The 25,793-nt window shown below is 43.6% G+C and overlaps 1 protein-coding gene across 4 annotated transcripts in view; it reads right to left on the bottom strand.

The window, feature by feature from the left end:
* ccnyl1 (cyclin Y-like 1) overlaps nt 1-25,793 on the bottom strand; it is a 129,636-nt gene that overhangs the window by 94,964 nt on the left and 8,879 nt on the right. For 2 of the 4 annotated variants that reach the window (XM_068036084.1, XM_068036083.1), the window contains exons 2-3: nt 4,887-4,961; nt 888-922 (exon numbers count right to left, since the gene is read on the bottom strand). In XM_068036084.1, the coding sequence (XP_067892185.1) occupies nt 888-922; nt 4,887-4,961 (110 nt within the window). Of the gene's footprint in view, nt 1-887; nt 923-4,292; nt 4,382-4,886; nt 4,962-17,729; nt 17,844-25,793 lie in introns of those variants that run through there. The other 2 variants (XM_068036085.1, XM_068036086.1) reach the window with 2 other exon arrangements.

Raw genomic sequence — 25,793 nt, forward strand, 5'->3', positions numbered from 1 at the left:
CGCACAGTTTTCCTACAGCCAGTCTATACTCTCACCTTGTATTTTTCTACAATGCAGAAAAGTATACAGTCGCCAAGGACTGTGACCACGAAATTGCTCCATTGGATATATTAGTGAACGAATGTTTGTGCTTCGATGTAATACCTCTTTTAGTAGAAACACTAACTTATTTATAAAATAAATGGGCTAAGCTGCTATTAAAATACCAGCAGCAAAACTATTAAGCATTTATATGCTAATATCCTACGGAGAGATTTCAGGACCTGCATGATTTAATACCCCACAACATCAGTCCACGACTTTTCATTTTAAATGCCCTTTGCCAAAATCTACTGAGATCGGCTTTTTCCAAATCTGAATGCACATGTTGAACACAAGATGGCACCAAAAATCCTCTCCTGCACCTGAGGACTTCAAGCACGGCACCCAGCCCATTATGTATTTCAAATACCCTCCTCCTTATTCAGAATCTTTTTTGCAAGTGTTTCAAGATTTGAGATGCAGATGTATACATTCAGCTGATATCAGAGGGTCATCAATGAATGTGCAGACTACAAGCTCCAAATAATTATACAAATTATATGATGATATGGGCAAGCAGACAGCATGTGAAGCAGTCTGTTACAGTAAGTGTGTGTGCGCAAGATAAAAAGAAAAAAAAATGTCAAATTTGAAAATAATGACAGAAAATGCTGGAAATACATAGAAGACCCACCAATAGCTGCAAAGAGACAGGTTAAATTTTGGGTGTTTTCACAAACGGTTGGCAGAAATGAAATTGACAAATGTAAGAGTTTTAAGAATTAAATCCTAAAGTTCTATTAAAAGCATTGATGGCCCGCTATGATGGAGCAGACAGACAGCTTGTTCAAAAGAAGTGCACTTACATGGTTTATGTGGTTACTCTTCCTCTTCTCCCTCACTGTTTTTAAAAGAAAGAAAGAAATTTAAAACATGTCAGTAAATGGTTAATCTTTGAGCCAAATGTAGACTTTTGGATTATGATTTTTACTTGGCATGGCAGATACAGGACAGCTGAAGTATTGCAAGCACGTTAATACAGTAAGTTCCTTACATGGTACTGCTCACATCCTCAGGGTGCCCGAAAGCACTCTGCAACCAATGCAGTATTTTTCAACTTTAATCACTTGATTTGTAAGCAAATGTGGCAGCCAATTTCTGCACAGCAAGGTCCCACAAACAGGAATGCATAAATGAGCAGTTAATTGTGCTCAGTGGTGTTAGTTGAAGGACAATATTGGCTAGGGCACCTGGAGAATTCACCTATTTTTCTTCAAATAGTGCCATGGAATCTTTTACATCCCACCCAAAAGTGCAGATGAGGGCTTGGTTTAACATCTCATCTGAAAAATTGCACCTCCAACAGTGCAGCACTCTATCAGTACTGCAGTGTCAGCCTAGATTATGTGCTCAAATCCTGGAGGAGGCTTGAGCCCACAACCTTCTGAACCAGAGCAAACAATTCTACCATATATTCAAGTCAGAGGGATCGACAGATTTTTGGATGTCAAGGAATATGGGGACCATGCACGAAGGTGCAGCCGAGATAGAAGATCAGCCATGAATGGCGGAGCAGGTTCCAGGGGTCACCTGATCTACTTCTGCTTCTATGTTCTGATGCACCACTGAACCAACTGACGATTATTGTAAGGCAACATAGGGTGAGCCAGCTTTCCTTTATGGATAGGAAATTACTCTTGGACTTTCAACATTCAGGGACACTTCGTCGGCTGCCTCACACAAAGGCCCAAGTGCATGCGTGAGATGACATCTGGAATACTGCGTGCAGGTTTGGTCTCCATACTTAAGGAAGGATATACTTGCCTTGGAGGCAGTACAGCGACGGTTCACTAGATTGGTTCCTGGAATGAGAAGGTTATCCTATGATGAGAGGCCGAGTAAATTAGGCCTATATTTCTGGGGTTTAGAAGAATGAGAGGCAATCTCATTGAAACATACAAGATTCTGAAGGGGTTGGATAGGGAGGATGCTGAGAGATTGTTTCTACTGGTCGGGGAATCTAAAACACTGGGGCATAGTCTCAGGATAAGAGGCGGATCATTTAGGACTGAGATGAGGAGAAATTTCTTCACTCAAAGTGTTGTGAATCGTTGGAATTCTCTACTCCTGATGGCCGTGGATGCGCCATCATTGAATATATTTAAGGCTGGGATAGACAAAGTTTTCGTCTCGGGGAATATGGGGCTCAGGTGGGAAAGTGGAGTTGAAGCCCAAAGATCAGCTATGATCATAGTGAATGTTGGAGCAGTCTCGATGGGCTATATGGTCTATTCCTGCTCTTATTTCTTGTGTTCTTGTATGTGCAGTCGTAAAAAGAAAAATAGTTAGGATGCCTCCCGGTGGATGCTTGCTCTGCCTGTAGTATTTTTCCCAAATGCGAGAGTAGGTGGCATGGCCCAGGAACGGGCTGGCTGGTTTGTCACAGGGAAACTGGTCTCGGTGCCATTTAGTCACCAGCAACCCCTTAGCCTGCTCTTGGAGCTTCCTAGCACAAGTCAGAGGTCTCCACAGAGGACTCTACCTTTTCCAAACTACTTAGAGCCAGCAGTCACCTGGATCAATGGATCATCTGGTCGACCATCACCTGCACTTAACTGGCCTTTTGCCTGCAGATGCGAGATAAGCTATTGGCTGCTGGTGGTTTCCTTAAAAAGAGTGCGAGACTCCGCTGAAATTTTCACCAATTTAGATAAGAAATTCAGTTTTCAAACTTTTAAAAAAAAGAATCTAACTTTCGATACAGAATCCGAAAATCTACACCACTTTAACACTCCATTGATGAAACGCATCATTTACATTTTATGTAAATTTTGCATGATGTCACCATCATTTAGAGGGGTATGATGAGAAAGAATTCAATTGATTTGTGTGCAGATACAACACAAAAAGCTGTGTAAACAAGTTCAAACAAAATCTTGCATTCATTCAGTGCCTTTAACATAAAGAAAAATGTCCGAAGGGACCCCACAAATGGAAAGGGCTATGCGAGCCATGGAGGGAGAGATTAGTAGGGATGACCAAAACCTGACCAAAAAGATGGTTCTTGAGAAGACTTTTAAAGGAGCAGAGACTGGTGGACATGCAGAGGACGTTAGGGGGAAGAATGGAGCCAATGCCACCAAAGGATCCAACACTGGTAAGTTAAAGGGAAGGAGTTGTATTTGAAAAAAAAAATCAAAATCAGAGGTCTGAAGGAAAGTAATACAAGACTTGGAGGATGTTGTAGAGATAGGGTGCAGCAAGATCAGGAAGAATTTGCGAAGAATAAGTTCAAATTTTAATACGTTGTGGGACGGGCTAATGTAAGTCAATGATCGGTGAATGGAATTTAGTATAAAACAGGATATATTTTGCTACATTTTGGACAAGTGGAAGTTTGCGAGGATGGGAGGGCATTAAAATAATCAAGTCCAAAGGTGACAAAAAATGGATAAGAGAAGGGTTTCAATGACAGAGGGGCTGTTGGTGACAGTTAGGATAGGTTTCAGTCCGGGAAGGGGACTGAAATCAATGCTTAGAGGAGGATGGCGTGGGACCCTCCTGGCTCGGTACTGGGATCATTGCTTTTCTTGTTTTAAAAATAAAGACCTGGATTTAGATATGGCCTCCTTCTATGCTGTAAGATTCAATGAGAATGGAGTTACAGGCTGCCACTTTCGTCTTTAATTGGCCCCATAGCATGTGTGCAGTGAGAGCAGTGAGAGAGTATTCCCATAGTCAGACCACTGGCAACAATTCGAAAAACTGTGACTGAAAGAAGTTAGAGGAGAGATAGGATGGGAGTTGGGGGGGAGAAAGGAGGGGTGAAAGCAGGTGAAGAAGGGTAACAGAAGTATTGCTCACCAAATGTGCAGTACACAATAATTTCCCATTATACTTCAGTCTCCAATTTACTGAGCAATTTAAGATTCAAACTATCACCCATCATTCTAAATATTATGCACCTATGCTCAAACAAACAACCTCATCCATCACATTAATGCGAGTAGCACTACTAGTTTAAGTTGTATACATGTATTATAATTTGTACATTATAAGCAATGCTTGGGCATGAAAGGGGTTAAAATATTAAAAGTGTCTGCTGGTAGGGGTATGGGGTATATGGGCAGCTGGTAGACCTGAAAGAGGGGGCACACAATAATTTTGGGAACCTCTGCCTCAGAGTCACCTGGTTCAAGTAAGCTAAAGGGGTTTAAAAATCCCTCAACTTGATTGAGTTACTGAAATATCAATGTTAAGAATTTCTTTACCTTCAGAGTTGCTGGTCACCATGACCCCCAGGTTGCTGATATATTGGAACCTGCGGTCCTGGTCATATCCTTACGGATGACAGACAGCTCTAAAAGGTAGATAAGCAAAAACAACCTTCTCATTACCTCAGCAATTAACAGGGAACAAAGAGGATACCCCCTTCTGCCACCTTTGCCAAGTAATTTTGGGAAGTGCAGTACTTAAAAGGAAAATGTTGCATGGGAAAGGATGAAGGAAGATAGATGCAGTTTTTCAGTGTGCTAAAGGCAACATATTCATCAATTAATGTTAGAAACCTTTATGGAACTTAGCAATGTAAAAAGGCAGTGTTTCTCATTTAAAATTTGGTGAATGAATATTATGGATAGTGTAGTTCCTGTGTTTAGAAAAAAAATAGAAATCAAAGCCATGTTATGACACTGCATGAGGTTTGCTTGTGTAAGTAGGATTATTGTTCCACAGTAGAGTTTATAGTTATCATGTTGACCAGGAAGCATCCAGCATTTCTAAACAGACAGAACATTACTCTTGCAGATAACGGACAACAATGACATGCAGAAATCATGGTATTAATCTGACTTGTATCTACTCACCATCTGGCTGTGACTTGCTCAGGAAAATGGTGCTGGCTCTTGGGTGGTCAGATGGGTTGGATTCAAAGTTCATATCTAAGAAAGAAGATGGACAGAAAAAGAATAAAACAGCATTCAAGATTACAAGTGAAACCAAAGAAGAGAGCAGAGCGGGACTAGCAGATGCTTAAAAGAGCGGGAGAGAGAGCGGGTCCAGTGAGCAGTTGCGGGAAGGAGAGGGTGGTGGGGGGGGTGGGGAAGGGAGACAGAGACAGAGACACAGCAGGACCAGCGATAATTTTAAAAGAGCTATCCAGTCCACTCTAGGCCACCAGAGCACATCGACTTCATTCTGATGGGGGGGGGGGGGGGGGGGGGGGAGAAATCGAACTGTGACGTCACGGGAAAACAGGTAGTTGATCGGTTTGTGAGTTTTTATCATTCGTCTCTCAAAACCCTGGTAATTATACTAATTGTAAGATTTTACTTACTAATACTAGCAAAGCTCAATAGATTGGCTGCATATTTCCTATTAAGTAAATAATTAATTAATTAGTTATTTAAAACACAAATCAGGATGGCAGGGCAGGTGATGTGTTGCTGCTGCAGTAGGTGGGTGCTGGTGGATGCCACAGCGACCACGTCTGCAGTAAGTGTCGACATCTCAAGGAGCTTCGTCTCAGTCAGTGAGCTGGAGGCCCAGCTACAAACTGCGATGCATCAGGAAGGGGGAAGATACCTGGACACTTTGCTCCAGAAGGGAGTCACACTCATAGGATAGGGACATCTGATTTGGTCAGTGGTCAGGGACATGAGGGTGTGACTGCGAGTGAGGCAGGTAAGGGGATCGAGAAGGCAGAAGTAGAGAAGCCTCAGCCCTTGCAATTGTCCAATAGGTATGAGCTTCTTTCAGCTTGTTTGAATGAGAGCGAGGGCTGCAGGGTGGTTGAGCATACTGACCATGGTCATTCAAGTGGGGGGAGTAAATAGGAATCTAGTATTAGTAAGGGAAAGTATAATTAGGGGGATAGACACCATTCTCTGCAGCCAAGAGCAAGAGTCCACAAGTTGGTGTTGCCTGCCCAGTGCCAGGGTTCGGGACATCTACTCGGACTTTGCAAAATGGGAGGGGAAGGATCCCGTTGGCGTGGTCCACATGGGTACCAATGACATAGATAGGACTAGGAAAGAGGTTCTGCATAGGGAATATAAGCAGCTAGGGATGAAATTAAAAAGCAGAACCTCAAAGATAATAACCTCTGGGTTATTGCCTGAACCACGAGCAAATTGGTTTAGGGTAAATAAGATTAGACAGTTAAATGCGTGGCTCAAAGATTGGTGTGGGAGAAATGGGTTTTGATTCATGGGGAATTGGCACCAGTACTGGGGAAAGTGGCAGCTGCACTGTTGGAACGGTCTACACCTAAATCGTGCTGGGACCAGTGTTCTGGCGAGTTGTATAACTAGGGCAGTAGAGAGGGCTTTAAACTAAATAGTGGGGGTGAGGCATCAAGTGATTGAAGACGTGATAATTTAAACAGTAGAAGCTAAGAGAGTAAGATGAATAAGCATAATGATAATCAGGGTGTGACAGGAAGCAACAGTGCGTACAAACTGAAGAGTGAGCCAGCAGATAAGACTAGAGGTTGTGAAATAATACAGTGGAGAGGGGAGGGTTCGGGAGAGGTGAGATTTAGAAATTCAAAGAGAAAGGCCAAGGCATCGGAACAGTATAGCGTTGTGGGTAAAGACAAGCAGGGACAGACAGTTTAACAGAAATTGTAGATCAGCAAATGAGGTAATTGAATGGAACAGAACCAAAAAAATGAAATTAAAGGTTCTATATCTGAATGCGTGAAGCATCTGCAATGAGATAGATGAACTAGTGGCACAAATAGAGGTACATGAAGATCTAATCACCATTGCAGAGACATGGTTGCATGGTGACCAAGGTTGGGAAATAAATATTCCAGGCTACACAGTATTTCGGAAAGACAGACAATAGCAAAGGAGGACGGGTAGCACTGATGATAAGGGATGGCATAAGGGCATTAGCGAGAAAGGATCTGGCCTCAGAAGATCATAAAGTAGAATCAGTATGGGTGGAAATAAGGAATAGCAAGAATCAGAAAACTCTGGTGGGAGTAGTTTATAGGCCCCCTAACAGTAGTTATACCATTGGACAAAGCATTAAACAAGAAATTATTGGAGCTTGTAATAAAGGCAATGTAATAATTGTGGGGGAATTCAATCTTCATATAGACTGGGACAATGAAATTGACAGGAGTGGTCTAGATGATGAGTCTGTAGAATGTTTGCGGAACAGTTTCTTGGAGCAATACATTGTGGAGCCAACTAGGGATAAAGCTATCTTAGATCTAGTATTGTGTCATGAAGCAGGGTTAATAAGCAATGTCATCGTAAAAGATCCACTGGGAAACAATGATCATACCATCAATGAATTCCATGTTAAGTTTGAAAGTGACATGCTCCAATCACAAACAAGAATCTTAAACTTAAACAGAGCCAATTATGTAGGGGAGAACATAATGAGGGGAGAACCAGCTAAGGTAAATTGGGTAAATAGATTAAAAAGTATGGCGGTAAATGAACAGTGGGAAACCTTTAAAGAATCAATTCAAAATGTTCAATAAAAATATATTCCTTTGAAAAAGAAAAATTCAGCCTGAAAGGCCCATCTGTGGCTCACTCAAGAAGTTAAGGATAGTAGTAAATTAAACAACTTACAATGTTGCAAAAAAGAGCAAGTCTGAGGATTTGGAGTGTTTTAGAAACCAGCAAAGGGCCACCAAACAGTTGATAAAAAAGGAAAAAACAGAATGAGAGTAAACTAACCAGTTTCATAACAGATTGTAAATGTTTTTATAGGTATATCAAAAGGAAGAGAGCAGCTAACGTAAACATTGGTCCCTTGGAAGCAGAGACAGGAAAAATTATCATGGGGAATGAAGACATGGCAGAGGCATTGCACAAATATTTTGTGTCTGTCCTCACAGTAGAAGGCACAAGTTCCATACCAGAAATAGACAGTAACGTAGGGGCTAAAAAGAGTGAGGAAATTAAGGAAATTCATATCAGCAGAGAAAAAGTATTGGAGAAACTTAACGGACTAAAATCTGACAAATCTTCAGGACCTATGTTCTAGGGTTCTGAACAAGATAGCTGCAGAGATTGTGGGTGCGCGAGCTATGGCTTTCCAAAATTCCCTAGATTCAGGAACAGTCCCATCAGATTGGAAGTTGGCAAATGGTTTTTCAAGAAAGAGTGAGAGAGAAAACAGGGAACTGCAGGTCAGTTAGCCTGATATCAGTTGCTGGAAAAATGCTGGAATCTATTATTAAAGAAGTCTCAACAATGCACTTAGAAAAGCACAGTATGATTAGAACAAGCCAACATGGTTTTACTAAATGGAAATCCAGTTTGACAAATTTATTAGTGTTTTTTGAGGATGCAACTAGTAGGGTAGATAAAGGGGAACCAGTTAATGTAGTACACCTGGATTTCCAAAAGGTATTCAATAAGGTGCCACACAAAAGGTTAATTGGCAAGATAAGGGCTCATGGAGTTGGGGGTAATATATCAGCAATAGATAGATGATTGGTTAACAGACAGAAAGCAACGAGTGGGCATAAACGGATCATTTTCAAGTAGATAGTGGAGTGTTTAGTAAAGCCTTTGACAAGGTCCCGCATGGCAGACTGGTGCAAAAGGTGAAGTCACACGGGATCAGAGGGGAGCTGGCAAGATGGATACAGAACTGGCTCAGTCACAGAAGACAGAGGGTAACAGTGGATGGGTGTTTTTCTGAATGGAGGGATGTGACTAGTGGTGTTCCGCAGGGATCTGTGCTGGGACCTTTGCTGTTTGTAGTATATATAAATGATTTGGAGGAAAATGTAGCTGGTCTGATTAGTAAGTTTGCGGACGACACAAAGGTTGGTGGAGTTGCGGATAATGATGAGGATTGTCAGAGGATACAGCAGGATATAGATCGGTTGGAGACTTGGGCGGAGAAATGGCAGATGGAGTTTAATCCGGACAAATGTGAGATAATGCATTTTGGAAGGTCTAATGCAGGTGGGAGGTATACAGTAAATGGCAGAACCCTTCGGAGTATTGACAGGCAGAGAGATCTGGGCGTACAGGTCCACAGGTCACTGAAAGTGGAAACGCAGGTGGATAAGGTAGTCAAGGAGGCATTCGGCATGCTTGCCTTCATCGGTCGGGGCATAGAGTATAAAAATTGGCAAGTCATGTTGCAGCTGTACAGAACCTTAGTTAGGCCACACTTAGAATATTGCATGCAATTCTGGTCGCCACACGACCAGAAGGACGTGGAGGCTTTGGAGAGGGTACAGAGGAGGTTTACCAGCATGTTGCCTGGTCTGGAAGGCATTAGCTATGAGGAGAGGTTGGAAAAACTCGGATTGTTTTCACTGGAACGACGGAGGTGGAGGGGCGACATGATAGAGGTTTACAAAGTTATGAGTGGCATGGACAGAGTGGATAGTCAGAAGCTTTTTCCCAGGGTGGAAGGGTCAGTTACTAGGGGACATAGGTTTAAGGTGTGAGGGGCAAAGTTTAAAGGGGATGTGCGAGGCAAGTTTTTTTTTTACATAGAGGGTGGTGAGTGCCTGGAACTTGCTGCCTGGGGAGGTGGTGGAAGCAGATACGATAGCGACGTTTAAGAGACATCTTGACAAATATATGAATAGGAACGGAATAGAGGGATATGGGCCCCGGAAGTGCAGAAGGTGTTAGTTTAGGCAGGCATCAAGATCAGCGCAGGCTTGGAGCGCCGAATGGCCTGTTCCTGTGCTGTACTGTTCTTTGTTGCAAGGATCAGTGCTGGGGCCTCACCTATTTACAATCTATATCAATGACTTAGATGAAGAGAGAGAGAGAGTAATGTATCCAAGTTTGCTGATGATACAAAGGTAGGTGGAAAGGTAAGCTCTGGGGAGGACAGAGAGGCTACAAAGAGGTTAAGTGAGTGGGTAACAAGATGGCAGATGGAGTATAATGTAGGGAAGTGTGAAGTTATGCGCTTTGGTCATAAGAATAGAAAAGCAGAATTTTTTTTTTTTTTTTTTAAAAGGTGCGCAACTTTTACGTGTTGATGTTCAAAGAGGTGTGCTTGTACAAGGACCACAGAAAGTTAACAACAAGCAATTAGGAAGGCAAATGGCATGTTGGTCTTTATCGCAAGGGGATTGAAGTACAGGAATAAGGAAGTACTGCTACAATTGTACAGGGTTTTGGTGAGACCAAATCTGGATTACTGTGTAGTTTTGGTCTCCACATTTAAGAAAGGATATACTTGCACTGGCGAGTGACAGTGAAGGTTCAATAGATTGGTCCGTAGATTTGGAGATGTTTCCATTAGATTGGAAAATAGCCAATATAACTCCTTTATTCAAAAAGGGAGGGAGACAGAAAGTAGAAAACTACAGGCCAGGTAATCAGGCAGAGTCAACATGGTTTTGTGAAAGAGAAATCATGTTTAACCAATTTATTGGAGTTCTTTGAAGAAGTCAGGTGCTGTGGATAAAGGGGAACCAGTGGATACACTGTACTTAGATTTCCAGAAGGCATTTGATAAGGTGCCACATCAAAGGTTATTGCAGAAAATAAAAGTTCATGGTGTAGGGGGTAACATATCGACATGGATAGAAGATTAGCTAGCTAACAGGCAACAGAGAGCAGGCACAAATGGGTCATTTTCTGGTTGGCAAGATGTAATGAGTGGTGTGCCACAGGGATCAGTGCTGGGGCCTCACTTTTTACAATTTATATAAATGACGTGGATGAAGGGACTGAAGGTATGGTTGCTAAATTTGCGGATGACACAAAGATAGGTAGGAAAGTAAGTTGTGAAGAGGACATAGGAAGGTTACGAAGGGATATAGATAGATTAAGTGAGTGAGCAAAGATCTGGCAAATGGAATATAATGTGGGAAAATGTGAAATTGTCCATTAGGCAGGAAGAATTTTTTAAAAAAAGCATATTATCTTAAATGGTGAGAGTTGCAGAGCTCTGAGATGCAGAGGGATTTGGGTGTCCTAGTGCATGAATCACAAAAGGTTAGTATACAGGTACAGCAAGTAATTACGAAAGTGAATAGAATGTTATCATTTATTGTGAGGGGAATTGAATACAAAAGTAGGGAGGTTATGCTTCAGCTATACAGGGCATTGGTGAGACCACATCTGGAGTACTGAGTATTGGTCTCCTTATTTAAGGATATAAATGCATTGGAAGCAGTTCAGAGAAGGGTTACTAGATTAATACCTGGAATGGGCAGGTCGTCTTACGAGGAAACGTTGGACAGGCTAGGCTTGTATCCACTGGAGTTTAGAAGAGTAAGAGGTCACTTGATTGAAAACATAGAAGATCCTGAGGGGTCTTGACAGGGTGGATGTGGAAAGGATGTTTCCTCTTGTGGGTGAATCCAGAACTAGGGGTCACCATTTAAAAATAAGGGGTTGCCCTTTTAGACAGAGATGAGGAGAAATTTTCTCTCAGAGGGTCGTGAGTCTTTGGAATTCTCTTCCTCAAAAGGCAGTGGAAGCAGAGTCTTTGAATATTTTTAAGGCAGAGGTAGATAGATTCTTGATAAGCAAGGGGGTGAAAGGTTATTGAAGGTAGGCAGGAATGTCGACTTGAGGTTACAATCAGATCATCCATGATCTTATTGAATGGCCGAGCAGGCTCGAGGGGCTGAGTGGCCTACTCCTGCTCCTAATTTGTATGTTTGTATGTAAATTGGGCCTGTACTCTCCGGAGTTTAAAAGAATGAGAGATGATCTCATTGAAACTTACAAGATTCTAAAGGGGCTGGATAGGGTAGACACAGAGATTATTTCTGCTGGTCGGGAAATCTGAAACACGGGGGCAGAGTCTCAGGATAAGCGGCCAATTATTTAGGACTGAGATGAGAAGAAATTAATTCACTCAAAGGGTTGTGAATCTTTGGAATTCTCTACCCGAGGGTTGTGGATGCTCCATCGTTGAATATATTTAAGGCTGGGATAGACGATTTTGTGTCTCTCAGGGAATCAAAGGGTATGGCGAGTGCGCAGGAAAGTAGAGTTGAATCCCAAAATCAGCCATGATCGTTTTGAATGGCAGAGCAAGCTCGATGGGCCATATAATTTACTCCTGTGCCTATTTCTTCTGTTCTTGCGTTTCACAAAATGATAGGTTTAGAGAAGTTATTTTTACTTGTGGCGAAGATCTAAACTGGAGGACATTAAAATAAGTTAGTTTCTAATAAATCTAATGGCAAACTCAGCAGATGCTTTTGTTATCCAGAGAATGGAACTTGCTACCATATGGAGTAACTGAGGCGAATAGCATAATTGCATTTAAGGGGCAGCTAGATAAGCACATGAGAGGGAAATGAATGAAAAGCTTATGCTGATAGGCTTACAAGTAGAGGTGGGAGGAGACCCGTGTGAAGAATAAGCACCGACACAGACCTTTTGGACTGAATGGCCTTTTCTGTGCTATACATTCCATGTAATCTTATGTAAATGGAAGATTTCCATGCAATTTTCTTCCGCTATCGATAAATTGTCAGACTGTTTGCCCGACATCGAGTATTGGATGAGCAGAAATTTCCTCCAATTAAATATTGGAAAGACCAAAGTCATCGTGATCCCTGCTACAAACGCTGCTCCCTAGCCACTGACTCCATCCCTCTCCCTGGCAACTGTCTGAAGCTGAACCAGACTGTTTGCAAATTTGGTGTCATATTTGACCAAACATGAGCTTCCAAACACATATCCACACCATCCCTAGGACCGCCTATTTCAACATCCATAGCATCACTTGACTCTGCCCGGTTCTGCTATTGAAACCCTCATCCATGCCTTTGTTACCTCTAGCCGTGACTATCGTTACGACCGAGGCTGGAGGAGTGCACTGTCTTTCTCTAGTTCCAACTCTTCACGGATCACAACATATATTTAAATTTTTACCCAGTTACCAATACGACCAATTACATACTTTATCTATTCTACGCTCAGAAAAAAAATCCATGAAGCAGGATTCTTTAATAAACAACAAAATTATTAATTTATTATAAAACAAGACTTATTGGATAAAGATGCGAAGCTTATTAACACAGGTTGAAATATAAAAGGTCCCTTCTAAATTAGCCCAACACACATGCCGGTTAAAGAAAAAGTAAATAATTTTTCTCTGCAGAGATCTCTATACAAAAAAGACAGGAAACTTTGGCCTAATACTTGTTAATTCTTGAAGAAAAAAAGATATGGAATGCCCTTTGGTCAGGCATCCAAATACACAGATGGTTGTCACTGTGATCTTTTTGGAGCAGTTCTTTTCAGGCGACATCGAGGATTAGGCTGGCAGGCTTTTCAGAAGAAATGCGGCATCAATTTCCGACACTGGATTTCCAGGGCTTTTCCAAAGAGATGGAAAAGGAAGAGCTGGTAGCTTCTCTCCTAGCAGGCTTACCCCCAACTGAATCAAAATAATATCCAAAACAAAATCAACTCTTGACATGTCACTTCTCTGTGAACAACTCCCCTAGTCACCAAGGCTCCTGCTGTTTACTTAGATTAAGACATGTGACTTCCAGTAAGGGCTTGTTCTTAAACAAATCCCCAAGTCCATTCTGTGACCCTTTTTTAAAAAAAAAGTCCAGCATCTATGCTCGGAATCCTGCACCTCTTGACTCCCCAAAGCCTGTCCACCATCTATAAGGCTCAAGTCAAGAGTGTGATGGATTACTCTCCAATTGCCTGGATGGGTGCAGCTCCAACAACATTCAAGAGGCTTGACACCATCCAGGACAAAGCAGCCCGCTTGACTGGCACCCCATCCACAAACATTCACTCCCTCCACCACCATATACAAAATTATGAGGAGCATTGATAGGAAGAAACTTTTTCCCTTAGCGGAGGGGTCAATAACCAGGGGGGCATAGATTTAAGGTAAGGTGCAGGAGGTTTCAAGGGGATTTGAGGAAAACTTTTTTCACCCAGAGGGTGGTTGGAATCTGGAACACACTACCTGAAGGGGTGGTAGAGGCAGGAACCCTCACAACATTTAAGAAGTACTTAGATGAGCACTTGAAACGCCATAGCAGACAAGGCTACAGGCCAAATGCTGGAAAATAGGATCAGAATAGATAGGTGATTGATGGCTGGCACAGACACGATGGGCTGAAGGGCCTGCTTCTGTGCTGTATAACTCTGATACCAACGTACAGTGGCAGCAGTGTGTACCATCTACAAGATGCACTGCAGGGCGGCAGTGGCGCAGTGGTTAGCACCGCAACCTCACAGCTCCAGGGACCCGGGTTCAATTCTGGGTACTGCCTGTGCGGAGTTTGCAAGTTCTCCCTGTGACCACGTGGGTTTTTGTAAATTGCCCTAGTGTAGGTAAGTGGTAGGGAATATGGGATTACTGTAGGGTTAGTATAAATGGGTGGTTCTTGGTTGGCACAGACTCGGTGGGCCGAAGGGCCTGTTTCAGTGCTGTATCTTTAAATAAAAAATAAATAAATAAAATGCAGCAAGGCTCCTTAGACAGCACCTTCCAAACCCGCGACCTCTACCAACTAGAAGGACAAGGGCAACAGATGCATGGGAACACCACCACCTGCAAGTTCCCCTCCAAGTCACACACCATCCTGACTTGGAACTATATCGCCGTCCCTTCACTGTCGCCGAGTCAAAATCCTAGAACTCCCTAGAACTTCCTAACAGCACTGTAGGTGTACCTACCCCACATGGACCAGCAGTTCAAGAAGGCAGCTCACCACCACCTTCTCAAGGGCAATTAGGGATGGGCAATAAATGCTGTCCTAGCCAGCGACGCCCACATCTCACAAACAAATTAAAAAAAAAATCTATGGAATCTCTTCAGTCTTTCAAATGAATCAATTTCCACAATTTTAAACACAAGTCCTCAAAAGATAGTAAAAATTGGAAGCACTTTCATAACACTATTCCAACACTCTTCCCAGATTTTACCCTCCATAAACCTGAGGCCATCCAAAACCCTGCAGTCCATGCCCTTACTTGTACTAAGTCCCGTTTACCATCACCCATGTGCTCATTGACCTACACTGGTGTCTGATTAAGTGCTGCCTAGATATCAAAAGTTCTCATCCCAGTTTTCAAATTCCTCAATGGCCTCACCCCTCCCCATCTCTGTAATATCCCCAGTCCCACAACCCTCAGAGATACCTGCACTCCTCTAATTCTGGTCCCTAGAGTGCCCAAGATGTTAATCGTTCCACCATTGGTGACCATGCCTTAAGCTGCCTAGGCCCCTTGCTCTGGAATTCCCTCCCTAAACCTCTCTGCCTCTCTAACTCTCTAACTCTCTTTCCTCCTTTATGATGCTCCTTAAAACCTAGCTCTTTGACCAAGCTTTTGGCCATCTGCCTTAATATCATTTTACATGGCTCATTTTCAAATTTTGCTTTATAATGTTCCCATGAAGCGCCTTGCTACATTTTATTAGATTAAAAGCACTATATAAAGAAAAGTTGTTGTTGTTATAGTATCGCACCCAAGTGACCACTTCTCATGTATGAATGATGACATGTCCTTGGTCGCTGGAAGGGTTCTCTACAACATGTGAGCACATATGTTTTACAACAGGAGCAGGGTGTTCCAAAAACCTCCCCATCCTCAATGATGGTGGAGTCCAGCACATCAGTACAAAAGACAAGGCTAAAGCATTAGCAACCATCTACAGCCAGAAGTGCTGAGTGGATGATCCTTCACAGCCTCCTCCCGAGGTCTCCAACATCACAGATGCCAGTCTTCAGCTAATTGAATTCACTCCACATGATATCAAGAAACGGCTGAAGGCGCTGGATACTGCAAAGGCTATGGGCCCTGACAACATCCTGGCAACTGCTGAAGACTTGTACTCCAGAACTTGCTGCGCCCTAGCTGAGTTATTCCAGTACAGCAACAGCACTGACCTCTATCTGACAATGTGGAAAACTGCCCAGGTTATGTCTTGTCCACAAAAAGCAGGACAAATCCAATCCAGCCAATATCTGAACCATCAGCCGATACTCAAACAGCAGAAAAGTGCTGGAAGGTATCACTGACAGTGCTATCAAGCAACACTTAATTAGTAACAACCTGCTCACTGATGCTCAGCTTGGACTCTGCCATAGCTGTTCAGCTCCAGACCTCATTACAGCCTTGGTTCAAATACAGACAAAAGGGCTGAACCCCAGAAGTGAGGTGAGAGTCACTGCCCTTGACATCAAGGCAGCATTTGACTTGAGTGTGGCATCAAGGAACCCTAGCAATAATAAAGTGGGAATTTAGGGGGAAACCCTCCACCGGTTCAAGTCATACTTGGCACAAGGGAAGATGGTTGCGTTTGTTGAAGGCCAATCATCTCAGCAGGAGTTAATCAGTATAGTATCCAAGGCCTAACCACCTTTAGCTGCTTCAATGACCTTCCCTCCATCATAAGATCAGAAATGGGGATGTTCGCTGATGATTGCAGTGTTCAGTACCATTCTCTACTCCTCAGATATTGAAGCAGCCTGTACCGCAGGCAGCAAGACCTGGACGACATTCAGGCTTGGATGATAAGTGGCAAGTAACATTCGTCACACACAAATGCCAGGCAATGACCATGTCCAACAAGAGAGAATCTAACCATCTCCCCTTGATATTCAATGACATTACCAGGACTGAATACCCCACCATCAACATCCTAGGAATTATCATTGACCAGAAACTTAACTGGAGCAGCCACATAAATATCATGGCTACAACAGCAGGTCAGAGGCTGGAATTCTGTGGCGAGTAACCTCCGTCCTGACTCCCCAAAGCCTGTCCACCATCTACACGGCACAAGTCAAGAGTGTGATGGAATACTCTCCACTTGCCTGAATGAGTGCAATTCCAAAAACACAAGCAGCTCAACACCATCCAAGACAAAGCAGCCTGTTTGATCGGCACCCCATCCACCACCTTAAAAATTCACTCCCTCCACCACCAGCACACAGCGGCAGCAGTGTGTACCATCTACAAGATGCACTGCAGCAACTTGCCATGCCTCCTTTGATAGCACCTTCCAAACCTGTGACCACTACCACCTAGAAGGACAAGGGCAGAGGGGCATGGGAACACCATCACCTGCAAGATCCCCTCCAAGACACACACCATCCTGACTTGAAACTATATTGCCGTCCCTTCACTGATGCTGGCTCAAAATCCTGGAACTCCCTTCCTAACGGCACTATGGGTGTACCTAAACCACATGGACTGCAGCGCTTCAAGGAGGTGGTTCATCACCACATTCTCTTAAGAAATTAGGGATGGGCAATAAATGCTGGTGTTGTCAGCGATGCCCATATCGCATGAACAAATAAATAAAATCATGCAACACCAATACAATCTCTCACTTGTGATGCAACTTCCTGGCTGTTGTATTAAGTGTCATGATATCCCCCACCAAATTCAAATAAAGTTAATATCACAAAATGGAATGTTTTTGCCCTTCAGATTCAGAAGGCAACTTTCCTTGAAGGGTCTGACAATGTCAAACTGTAAGCAGCTGGGAGATGACAAAGCAGCAGCCTAAGATTACTCACCCTCTGATCTTCCATCACACCCTGTAGGAAAAGCAGCTGGCCTTAATTCATCATACCCCCACCTAATCCCCACATGGGTAGAAGTACCCTGACATTCTATGCCACAGCATGTTTGTAATCCAGTAGCACCATCTCTTATCCCGAGCTTTTCTTCCTATAGCTGCATCAAATTCAAGTACTGAAATAAAAAGGTTCAAGCATGCAGGGACTAAAATTGCTCCCTTGTGCTTACTCAGGAGTGCAGGACATCTTATCCCCTTCTCCTTTAAGGGATCAGCCTTAGCTCAGAGGTAGCACTCTTGCCTGAGTCAGAAGGTCATGGGTTCAAGTCGCTTTAATTACATACCTGTGAATAAGAAGATAGAATAAATATTTATTTGCTACACCCAATACAGGGCTGGAAAATTCCACGTCAGCTCACCAAGAAGCACTGAGCTTTCAGCTTTAGCAAGTTAAAAAACAAAAGCAGCTTGCACATAACATTTAGCCCACTTTGGCCCTTCCCCTGTTGATCCTCCAATTTCAGATTAAACAAAATACAGTACAAGATGCCGTTCAGGCCATTGTTCCTGTGGCAGTGCTAGCACTTGCTGACTCTAAATCCTGCTTCCTTGCCCTTTCCCTATATGATTTCCTGTTCTTCCTTCCTGCTTCCCAGCCTTTCTAAGCTTATCAGGTCCATTTTAACTCTGGGGCTTCACAGTCTAGCTTCTGTCCTGAATCGGAAAAGTGAATCTTAATCTTATTTATTTGAAAAAAAAATGGTTACAGTTCCCTGAAGGTCAGGCGGGTTTAGACTGTAAACAACAGAGCCAGAGAGATTGGGAATATTTCAGATTCAAATTATATGGCCTGCATTGAGTTGATCCCATCGAGAGCATCTGGTGAGGCACTATGATTGGCGCCAGTACCACTGGTTAGAGAGAGGGGAAAAGTCATTCAGGGTTACTGCTTCATCTCTCGAATGCCGCGTATGGATGTGCAGCTGGGATGGGGTCAAACTCAGCAACGTTGCATGCTACCTTCAGGTAACCCCACTGATGCTCACTGTCAAAGATCATATGACAAAGAATGAGTTGTGGCTCAGGTTGGTAGAGCTCTTGCCTTTGTCACAGAAGTTTGTGGGTTCAAGTCCCACTCCAGAGATTGGAGCACAAAATCTAGGCCGACATTCCTAGCGTCGTACTGAAGGAGTTCTGCACTGTCTGAGGAGCTGTCTTTCAGATGAGCCGTCAAACCGAGGCCCCATGTGCTGCCTCAGGTGGATGTAAAATATCTCTTTTGAAGAATAGCAGGGGAGTTCTCCCCATTGTCCTGGTCAAATTCATCCCTCAACCAGCATCACTAAAACAGATCATCACATTGCTGTTTGCGAGAACTTGCTGTGTGCAAATTGGTTGCTGCATTTTACATAGGATGTATAACACAGAAACAGGCCATTCAGCCCAACCAGTCCATGCTAGCATTTATGCTCCACTCAAGCCTCCCCCTCATTTTTCCTCATGTAACTCATCAGCATAACCCTCTGTTCCCTTCTCCTTTACATGCTTGTCTAGCCTCTCCTTAAAGGTATCCATATTACAAGTGAAAGATGCTGTATAAATGCACATCTTTCATTGGCCACTCAATTTTTGGGGGAAATAATTTAAAATATTAACTGTATTGGTAACTCAGTACACTTTACAAAGACTAGGGTGTAATCTACCTGTTTTTTCTTTGGTGGATGTAAAGAACTCAAACTTTTTATGGCTACAATGCAATTGGTTCAGTCACAAAGTAAATGAGACTACCATCAAACTGTGGAAACAAAGCTAATCAAGATGATCAGACATGTGACTGTGCTGTGCCAAATCAGGGTCCTCTTTCATAAGGCTTAGAACAGTCAGGCACAAAAATTCTGACAGACAACTTGCATTTATATAGCACCTTTAACATAGTAAAACATCCCAAGGCACTTCACAGGAATGTAACTAGATAAAATCTGGCACTGAGCCACATGAGAAAATAATGGGGCAGGTGACAAAAAGCACGGTCAAAAAAGTAGGGTTTTAAAGGAGCGCCTTAAAGGAGAGAGGGGTAGAGAGCTGAAGAGGTTTAGGGAGGTAACCCCAGAGTTTAGGGCCTAGGCAGCTGAATGCACAATGGTCAACAGTGGAGTGATAAAAATCAGAGAAGGGCCAGAATTGGAGAAACAGAGCACTCCAAGAGTAGTGACCTCCACTAGACTCATTTTGGAGTGCAGCCCAGCTGTGATCACAAATTCAGTTACCAGTGTGTAGAAAATTGTAGAGCTCAATGTCAATTATCCGCCCAATTTGCCACCAACTCCTAACTTTCACCCATTCTTTACTGGAGACACGCTGATATTGGGCATGGTTTGATCGGTCTCTTCAATTACCAAGGCTATTGGTCACACGTGGGCCCAGACTGAACCTCGATAAGATTTTCAACTGTCAGGAAAATTGTGGCTCAGCCTAATCTTGTCTGCACATTCACTACCTGAACAGCAATCCCAGCTGATATTTTCCCCCATTTAGGTACTGAGGCTAACTGTAGCATCCGCACTGTGACTCCAGTTGAGAATCATCCAACCCAATGCAGACCAGTCAACAAAACATGGACTCAGAACCATAGATGTTTCACCACAGAGGCCATTTGGTCCATCATATCGATGCTAGCTCTTTGCTACAGCAATCCAAAAATAATCCCACTGCATTGCTCTCTCTCCCCAGAGCTTTGTCTCTTCCAGTTCTTAAAATATTTACCTACTCTAAAAGATGCATCAACTAATCCCTGTGGCAAAGCATTCCGTGCTCCGCAGAAGGAAATATTTTCCAAATCTCTCTCCGGAGAGATTGCGGAGAATATGAAATCGATCATCCCTCGTCATTGAATCCATCACCTGAGAAAATAGCAGGCTGACGTTTACCAGCCCCTCAATGCCTTGGGTCGCGGCGGAGGGGCCGGTAAATGTCTGTGGGGAGAGGCCTACCTCGACCTGCGACGTCGAGAAGGGCCTGTCGCATATTACTGCTGGTGGGGGGACCTCATTGCGGCCCCCCGCTGCCTGGCCCTTCATCTGAATTTTCAAATAAATAAAGACATGCAAATTTACTTACCTGCAGGCGGCAGCCATTCCATGCCGATTTTACAGCCACTGTTCATCCTTCGTGCGCCTTCGGAACTATAGGGTTCCAAGGTGAGAACCTGGTGGGGAGGGGGGAGGAATAAAATTTTCAGCGCTGGAGAGGTGGGGGAGCGGGGAAATCACTTTTTATTTGATGTGGGAAGGGGTCGAAGTGTAAAAGTTGGAAGATTGTGGGTGGGGGAGCGGGGAAGTTCGGGTAGGGAAACAGGCAAGTGTTGGTCATATCGGCCATTGAAATGACCATTGCATGGGTTAGGAAAAGGACCTCCATATCTTTATTAATTGTTAATTAAAAATTCTAAGTACTGTAATGTTAAAAATTAAAATTACCTCTTAAGGGCTTAAAGCCCTTTACAAATGGCGCCAGCGCCTGGACGGTGGCGCCGGACGCCGTTGCCCGGACAGGGCGGTCGCCCTCTCTACGTCATCATTCTATTTAAAGGAGCCCCACGCATAACATCGCGGGGGCTCTTTGGCAGTACTTCTGCGACGGAAGGCCGCCGAGTTCAAAGTGGGCACGGAAATAAAATTCAGGCCAGTCTCTCTCTATTCATTCTTAGTCTTTTCTGCTCCAGTGAAAATAGTCTCAATATCTCACGTCTTTAATTGTAGTTTCCTATCCCAGACACCATCCTGTTGAATCTACATTGTATGCTCAGCATGTCCTCTCCACATAAAACAGCACACAATACTCTCACTGTGGCATTGCCAATGGGGAATTCAGGAGAAACTTCTTTACCCCGAGAGTGTTTAGAATGTGGAACTTGCTAACACAAGGAGTAGCATGGAAGTATTTAAAGGGAAGGTAGATAAGTACATGAGGGAGAAAGGAATAGAACAAAGAAAATTACAGCACAGGAACAGGCCCTTCGGCCCTCCAAGCCTGCGCCGATCCAGATCCTCTATCTAAACCTGTCGCCTATTTTCTAAGGGTCTGTATCTCTTTGCTTCCTGCCCATTCATGTATCTGTCTAGATACATCTTAAAAGACGCTATTGTGCCCGCGTCTACCACCTCCGCTGACAACGCGTTCCAGGCACCCACCACCCTCTGCGTAAAGAACTTTCCACGCATATCCTCCCTAAACTTTTCCCCTCTCACTTTGAATTCGTGACCCCTAGTATTTGAATCCTCCACTCTGGGAAAAAACTTCTTGCTATCCACCCTGTCTATACCTCTCATGATTTTGTACACCTCAATCAGGTCCCCCCTCAACCTCCGTCTTTCTAATGAAAATAATCCTAATCTATTCAACCTCTCTTCATAGCTAGCGCCCTCCATACCAGCAACATCCTGGTGAACCTCCTCTGCACCCTCTCCAAAGCATCTACATCCTTTTGGTAATGTGGCGACCAGAACTGCACGCAGTATTCCAAATGTGGCCGAACCAAAGTCTTATACAACTGTAACATGACCTGCCAACTCTTGTACTCAATACCCCGTCCGATGAAGGAAAGCATGCCGTATGCCTTCTTGACCACTCTATTTACCTGCGTTGCTACCTTCAGGGAACAATGGACCTGAACACCCAAATCTCTCTGTACATCAATTTTCCCCAGGACTTTTCCATTTACTGTATAGTTCACTCTTGAATTGGATCTTCCAAAATGCATCACCTCGCAGTTACCCTGATTGAACTCCATCTGCCATTTCTCTGCCCAACTCTCCAATCTATCTATATTCTGCTGCATTCTCTGACAGTCCCCTTCACTATCTGCTACTCCACCAATCTTAGTGTCGTCTGCAAACTTGCTAATCAGACCACCTATACTTTCCTCCAAATCATTTATGTATATCACAAACAACAGTGGTCCCAGCACGGATCCCTGTGTAACACCACTGGTCACACGTCTCCATTTTGAGAAACTCCCTTCCACGGCTACTCTCTGTCTCCTGTTGCCCAGCCAGTTCTTTATCCATCTAGCTAGTACACCCTGGATCCCATGCGACTTCACTTTCTCCATCAGCCTACCATGGGGAACCTTATCAAACGCCTTACTGAAGTCCATGTATATGACATCTACAGCCCTTCCCTCATCAATCAACTTTGTCACTTCCTCAAAGAATTCTATTAAGTTGGTAAGACATGACCTTCCCTGCACAAAACCATGTTGCCCATCACTGATAAGCCCATTTTCTTCCAAATGGGAATAGATCCTATCCCTCAGTATCTTCTCCAGCAGCTTCCCTACCACTGACGTCAGGCTCACTGGTCTATAATTACCTGGATTATCCCTGCTACCCTTCTTAAACAAGGGGACAACATTAGCAATTCTCCAGTCCTCCGGGACCTCATCCGTGTTTAAGGATGCTGCAAAGATATCTGTTAAGGCGCCAGCTATTTCCTCTCTCGCTTCCCACAGTAACCTGGGATAGATCCCATCTGGACCTGGGGACTTGTCCACCTTAATGCCTTTTAGAATACCCAACACTTCCTCCCTCCTTATGCCGACTTGACCTAGAGTAATCAAACATCTGTCCCTAACCTCAACATCCGTCATGTCCCTCTCCTCGGTGAATACCGATGCAAAGTACTCGTTTAGAATCTCACCCATTTTCTCTGACTCCACGCATAACTTTCCTCCTTTGTCCTTGAGTGGGCCAATCCTTTCTCTAGTTACCCTCTTGCTCCTTATATATGAATAAAAGGCTTTGGGGTTTTCCTTAACCCTGTTTGCTAAAGATATTTCATGACCCCTTTTAGCCCTCTTAATTCCTCGTTTCAGATTGGTCCTACATTCCCGATATTCTTTCAAAGCTTCGTCTTTCTTCAGCCGCCTAGACCTTATGTATGCTTCCTGTTTCCTCTTAGCTAGTCTCACAATTTCACCTGTCATCCATGGTTCCCTAATCTTGCCATTTCTATCCCTCATTTTCACAGGAACATGTCTCTCCTGCACGCTAATCAACCTCTCTTTAAAAGCCTCCCACATATCAAATGTGGATTTACCTTCAAACAGCTGCTCCCAATCTACATTCCCCAGCTCCTGCCGAATTTTGGTTTAGTTGGCCTTCCCCCAATTTAGCACTCTTCCTTTAGGACCACTCTCGTCTTTGTCCATGAGTATTCTAAAACTTACGGAATTGTGATCACTATTCCCAAAGTAGTCCCCTACTGAAACTTCAACCACCTGGCCGGGCTCATTCCCCAACACCAGGTCCAGTATGGCCCCTTCCCGAGTTGGACTATTTACATACTGCTCTAGAAAACCCTCCTGGATGCTCCTCACAAATTCTGCTCCATCTAGACCTCGAACACTAAGTGAATCCCAGTCAATGTTGGGAAAATTAAAATCTCCTAACACCACCACCCTGTTGCTCCTACATCTTTCCATAATCTGTTTACATATTTGTACCTCTATCTCACGCTCGCTGTTGGGAGGCCTGTAGTACAGCCCCAACATTGTTACCGCACCCTTCCTATTTCTGAGTTCTGCCCATATTGCCTCACAGCTCGAGTCCTCCATAGTGCCTTCCTTCAGCACAGCTGTGATATCCTCTTTGACCAGTAATGCAACTCCTCCACCCCTTTTACCTCCCTCTCTATCCCGCCTGAAGCATCGATATCCTGGGATATTTAGTTGCCAATCATGCCCTTCCCTTAACCAAGTCTCAGTAATAACAATATCATACTCCCAGGTACTAATCCAAGCCCTAAGTTCATCTGCCTTACCTACTACACTTCTTGCATTAAAACAAATGCACCTCAGACCACCAGTCCCTTTGCTTTCATCATCTGATCCCGGCCTACTCTTTCCCTTAGTCACGCTGACTTCATTATCTAGTTCCTTACAGGCTTTAGTTACTACCTCCTTACTGTCCACTGACCTCCTCATTTGGTTCCCAACCCCCTGCCACATTAGTTTAAACCCTCCCCAACAGCGTTAGCAAAAGCACCCCCAAGGACATTGGTTCCAGTCCGGCCCAGGTGTAGACCGTCCAATTTGTAATAGTCCCACCTCCCCCAGAACCGGTCCCAATGTCCCAAAAATCTGAACCCCTCCCTCCTGCACCATCTCTAGGATATGGTGATATGATGAGATGAAATAGGTGGGTGGATACTACAAACGTATCGCAAGTTCTTACTCTTTTTGCTCTTTGCTCGAATGGGCCAAATGGCCCCCTTCTGTGGAATACATTTTCTATGTTTCTATATTTTCACTTTATGCCCCATGTATAAAATCCAAAACACTACTGGCCTTTTCTACTGCTTTATCTACTTATGCTTGCACATCAAAAGAATTATATATTTCCTGATTTGTATGGTCAGTTACCCATTGAGCCATGATGCACTTCTCACAGTCATGATATTTTAGACAGCCGCCCTGGTTGCGCGGTACAAAGACACAGCTAAAGACACAAAAGCATTTACTTATTGTCAGAGACATTGTTATCTGGTCTAATAGCCCAAGGAGTCAGACGAGTCGCACAGTCTCAGAGTGTTCAGTATGACAGTGTCTAGAAGCAAGAGTGGAAAATACACAGAATTACACCACACAGAAACAGGTCATTTGGCCCACTGGCCTCTGCCACTGTTTATGCTCAAAACAGGCCTCTTCCCACATGACTTCATCCAACCCAATCAACATATCTCCCTATTCCTTTCTCCCTCATCTACTTACCTAGCTTCCCCTCTAAATACCACTCTATGTGGTAGAGTGTTCCACATTCGAACCACTCTCTGGATAAAGAGAATTCTCCTGAATTCCCTATTTGATTTTTTAGTCGCTATCTCATATTCATGCCCCTAGTTTGGGATTTCCCCGTAAACAGAAACATCATGGGTGATTTTACTCTACATATAAACTGGAAAAATCAGATTGGCAATAGTAGCTGGATGAGGAGTTCATAGAATGCTTTCGAGACAGTTTCTTAGAGCAGCACATTTTGGAACCAACCAGAGAGCAGGTTATATTAATAAAAGCAAAATACTGCGGATGCTGGAAATCTGAAATAAAAACAAGAAATGCTGGAAATACTCATCAGGTCTGGCAGCATCTGCGGAGAGAGAAGCAGAGTTAACGCTTCAGGTCAGTGACCCTTCTTCAGAACTGGCAAATATTAGAAATGTGAAAGGTTTTAAGCAAGTAAAGCGGGGGTGGGGCAAGAGATAACAAAGGAGAATGTGTAGATAGGTTATATTAGACT

The sequence above is a fragment of the Heterodontus francisci genome, chromosome 7 (genome assembly GCF_036365525.1).
Source record: "Heterodontus francisci isolate sHetFra1 chromosome 7, sHetFra1.hap1, whole genome shotgun sequence".
Lineage (NCBI taxonomy): Eukaryota > Metazoa > Chordata > Chondrichthyes > Heterodontiformes > Heterodontidae > Heterodontus > Heterodontus francisci.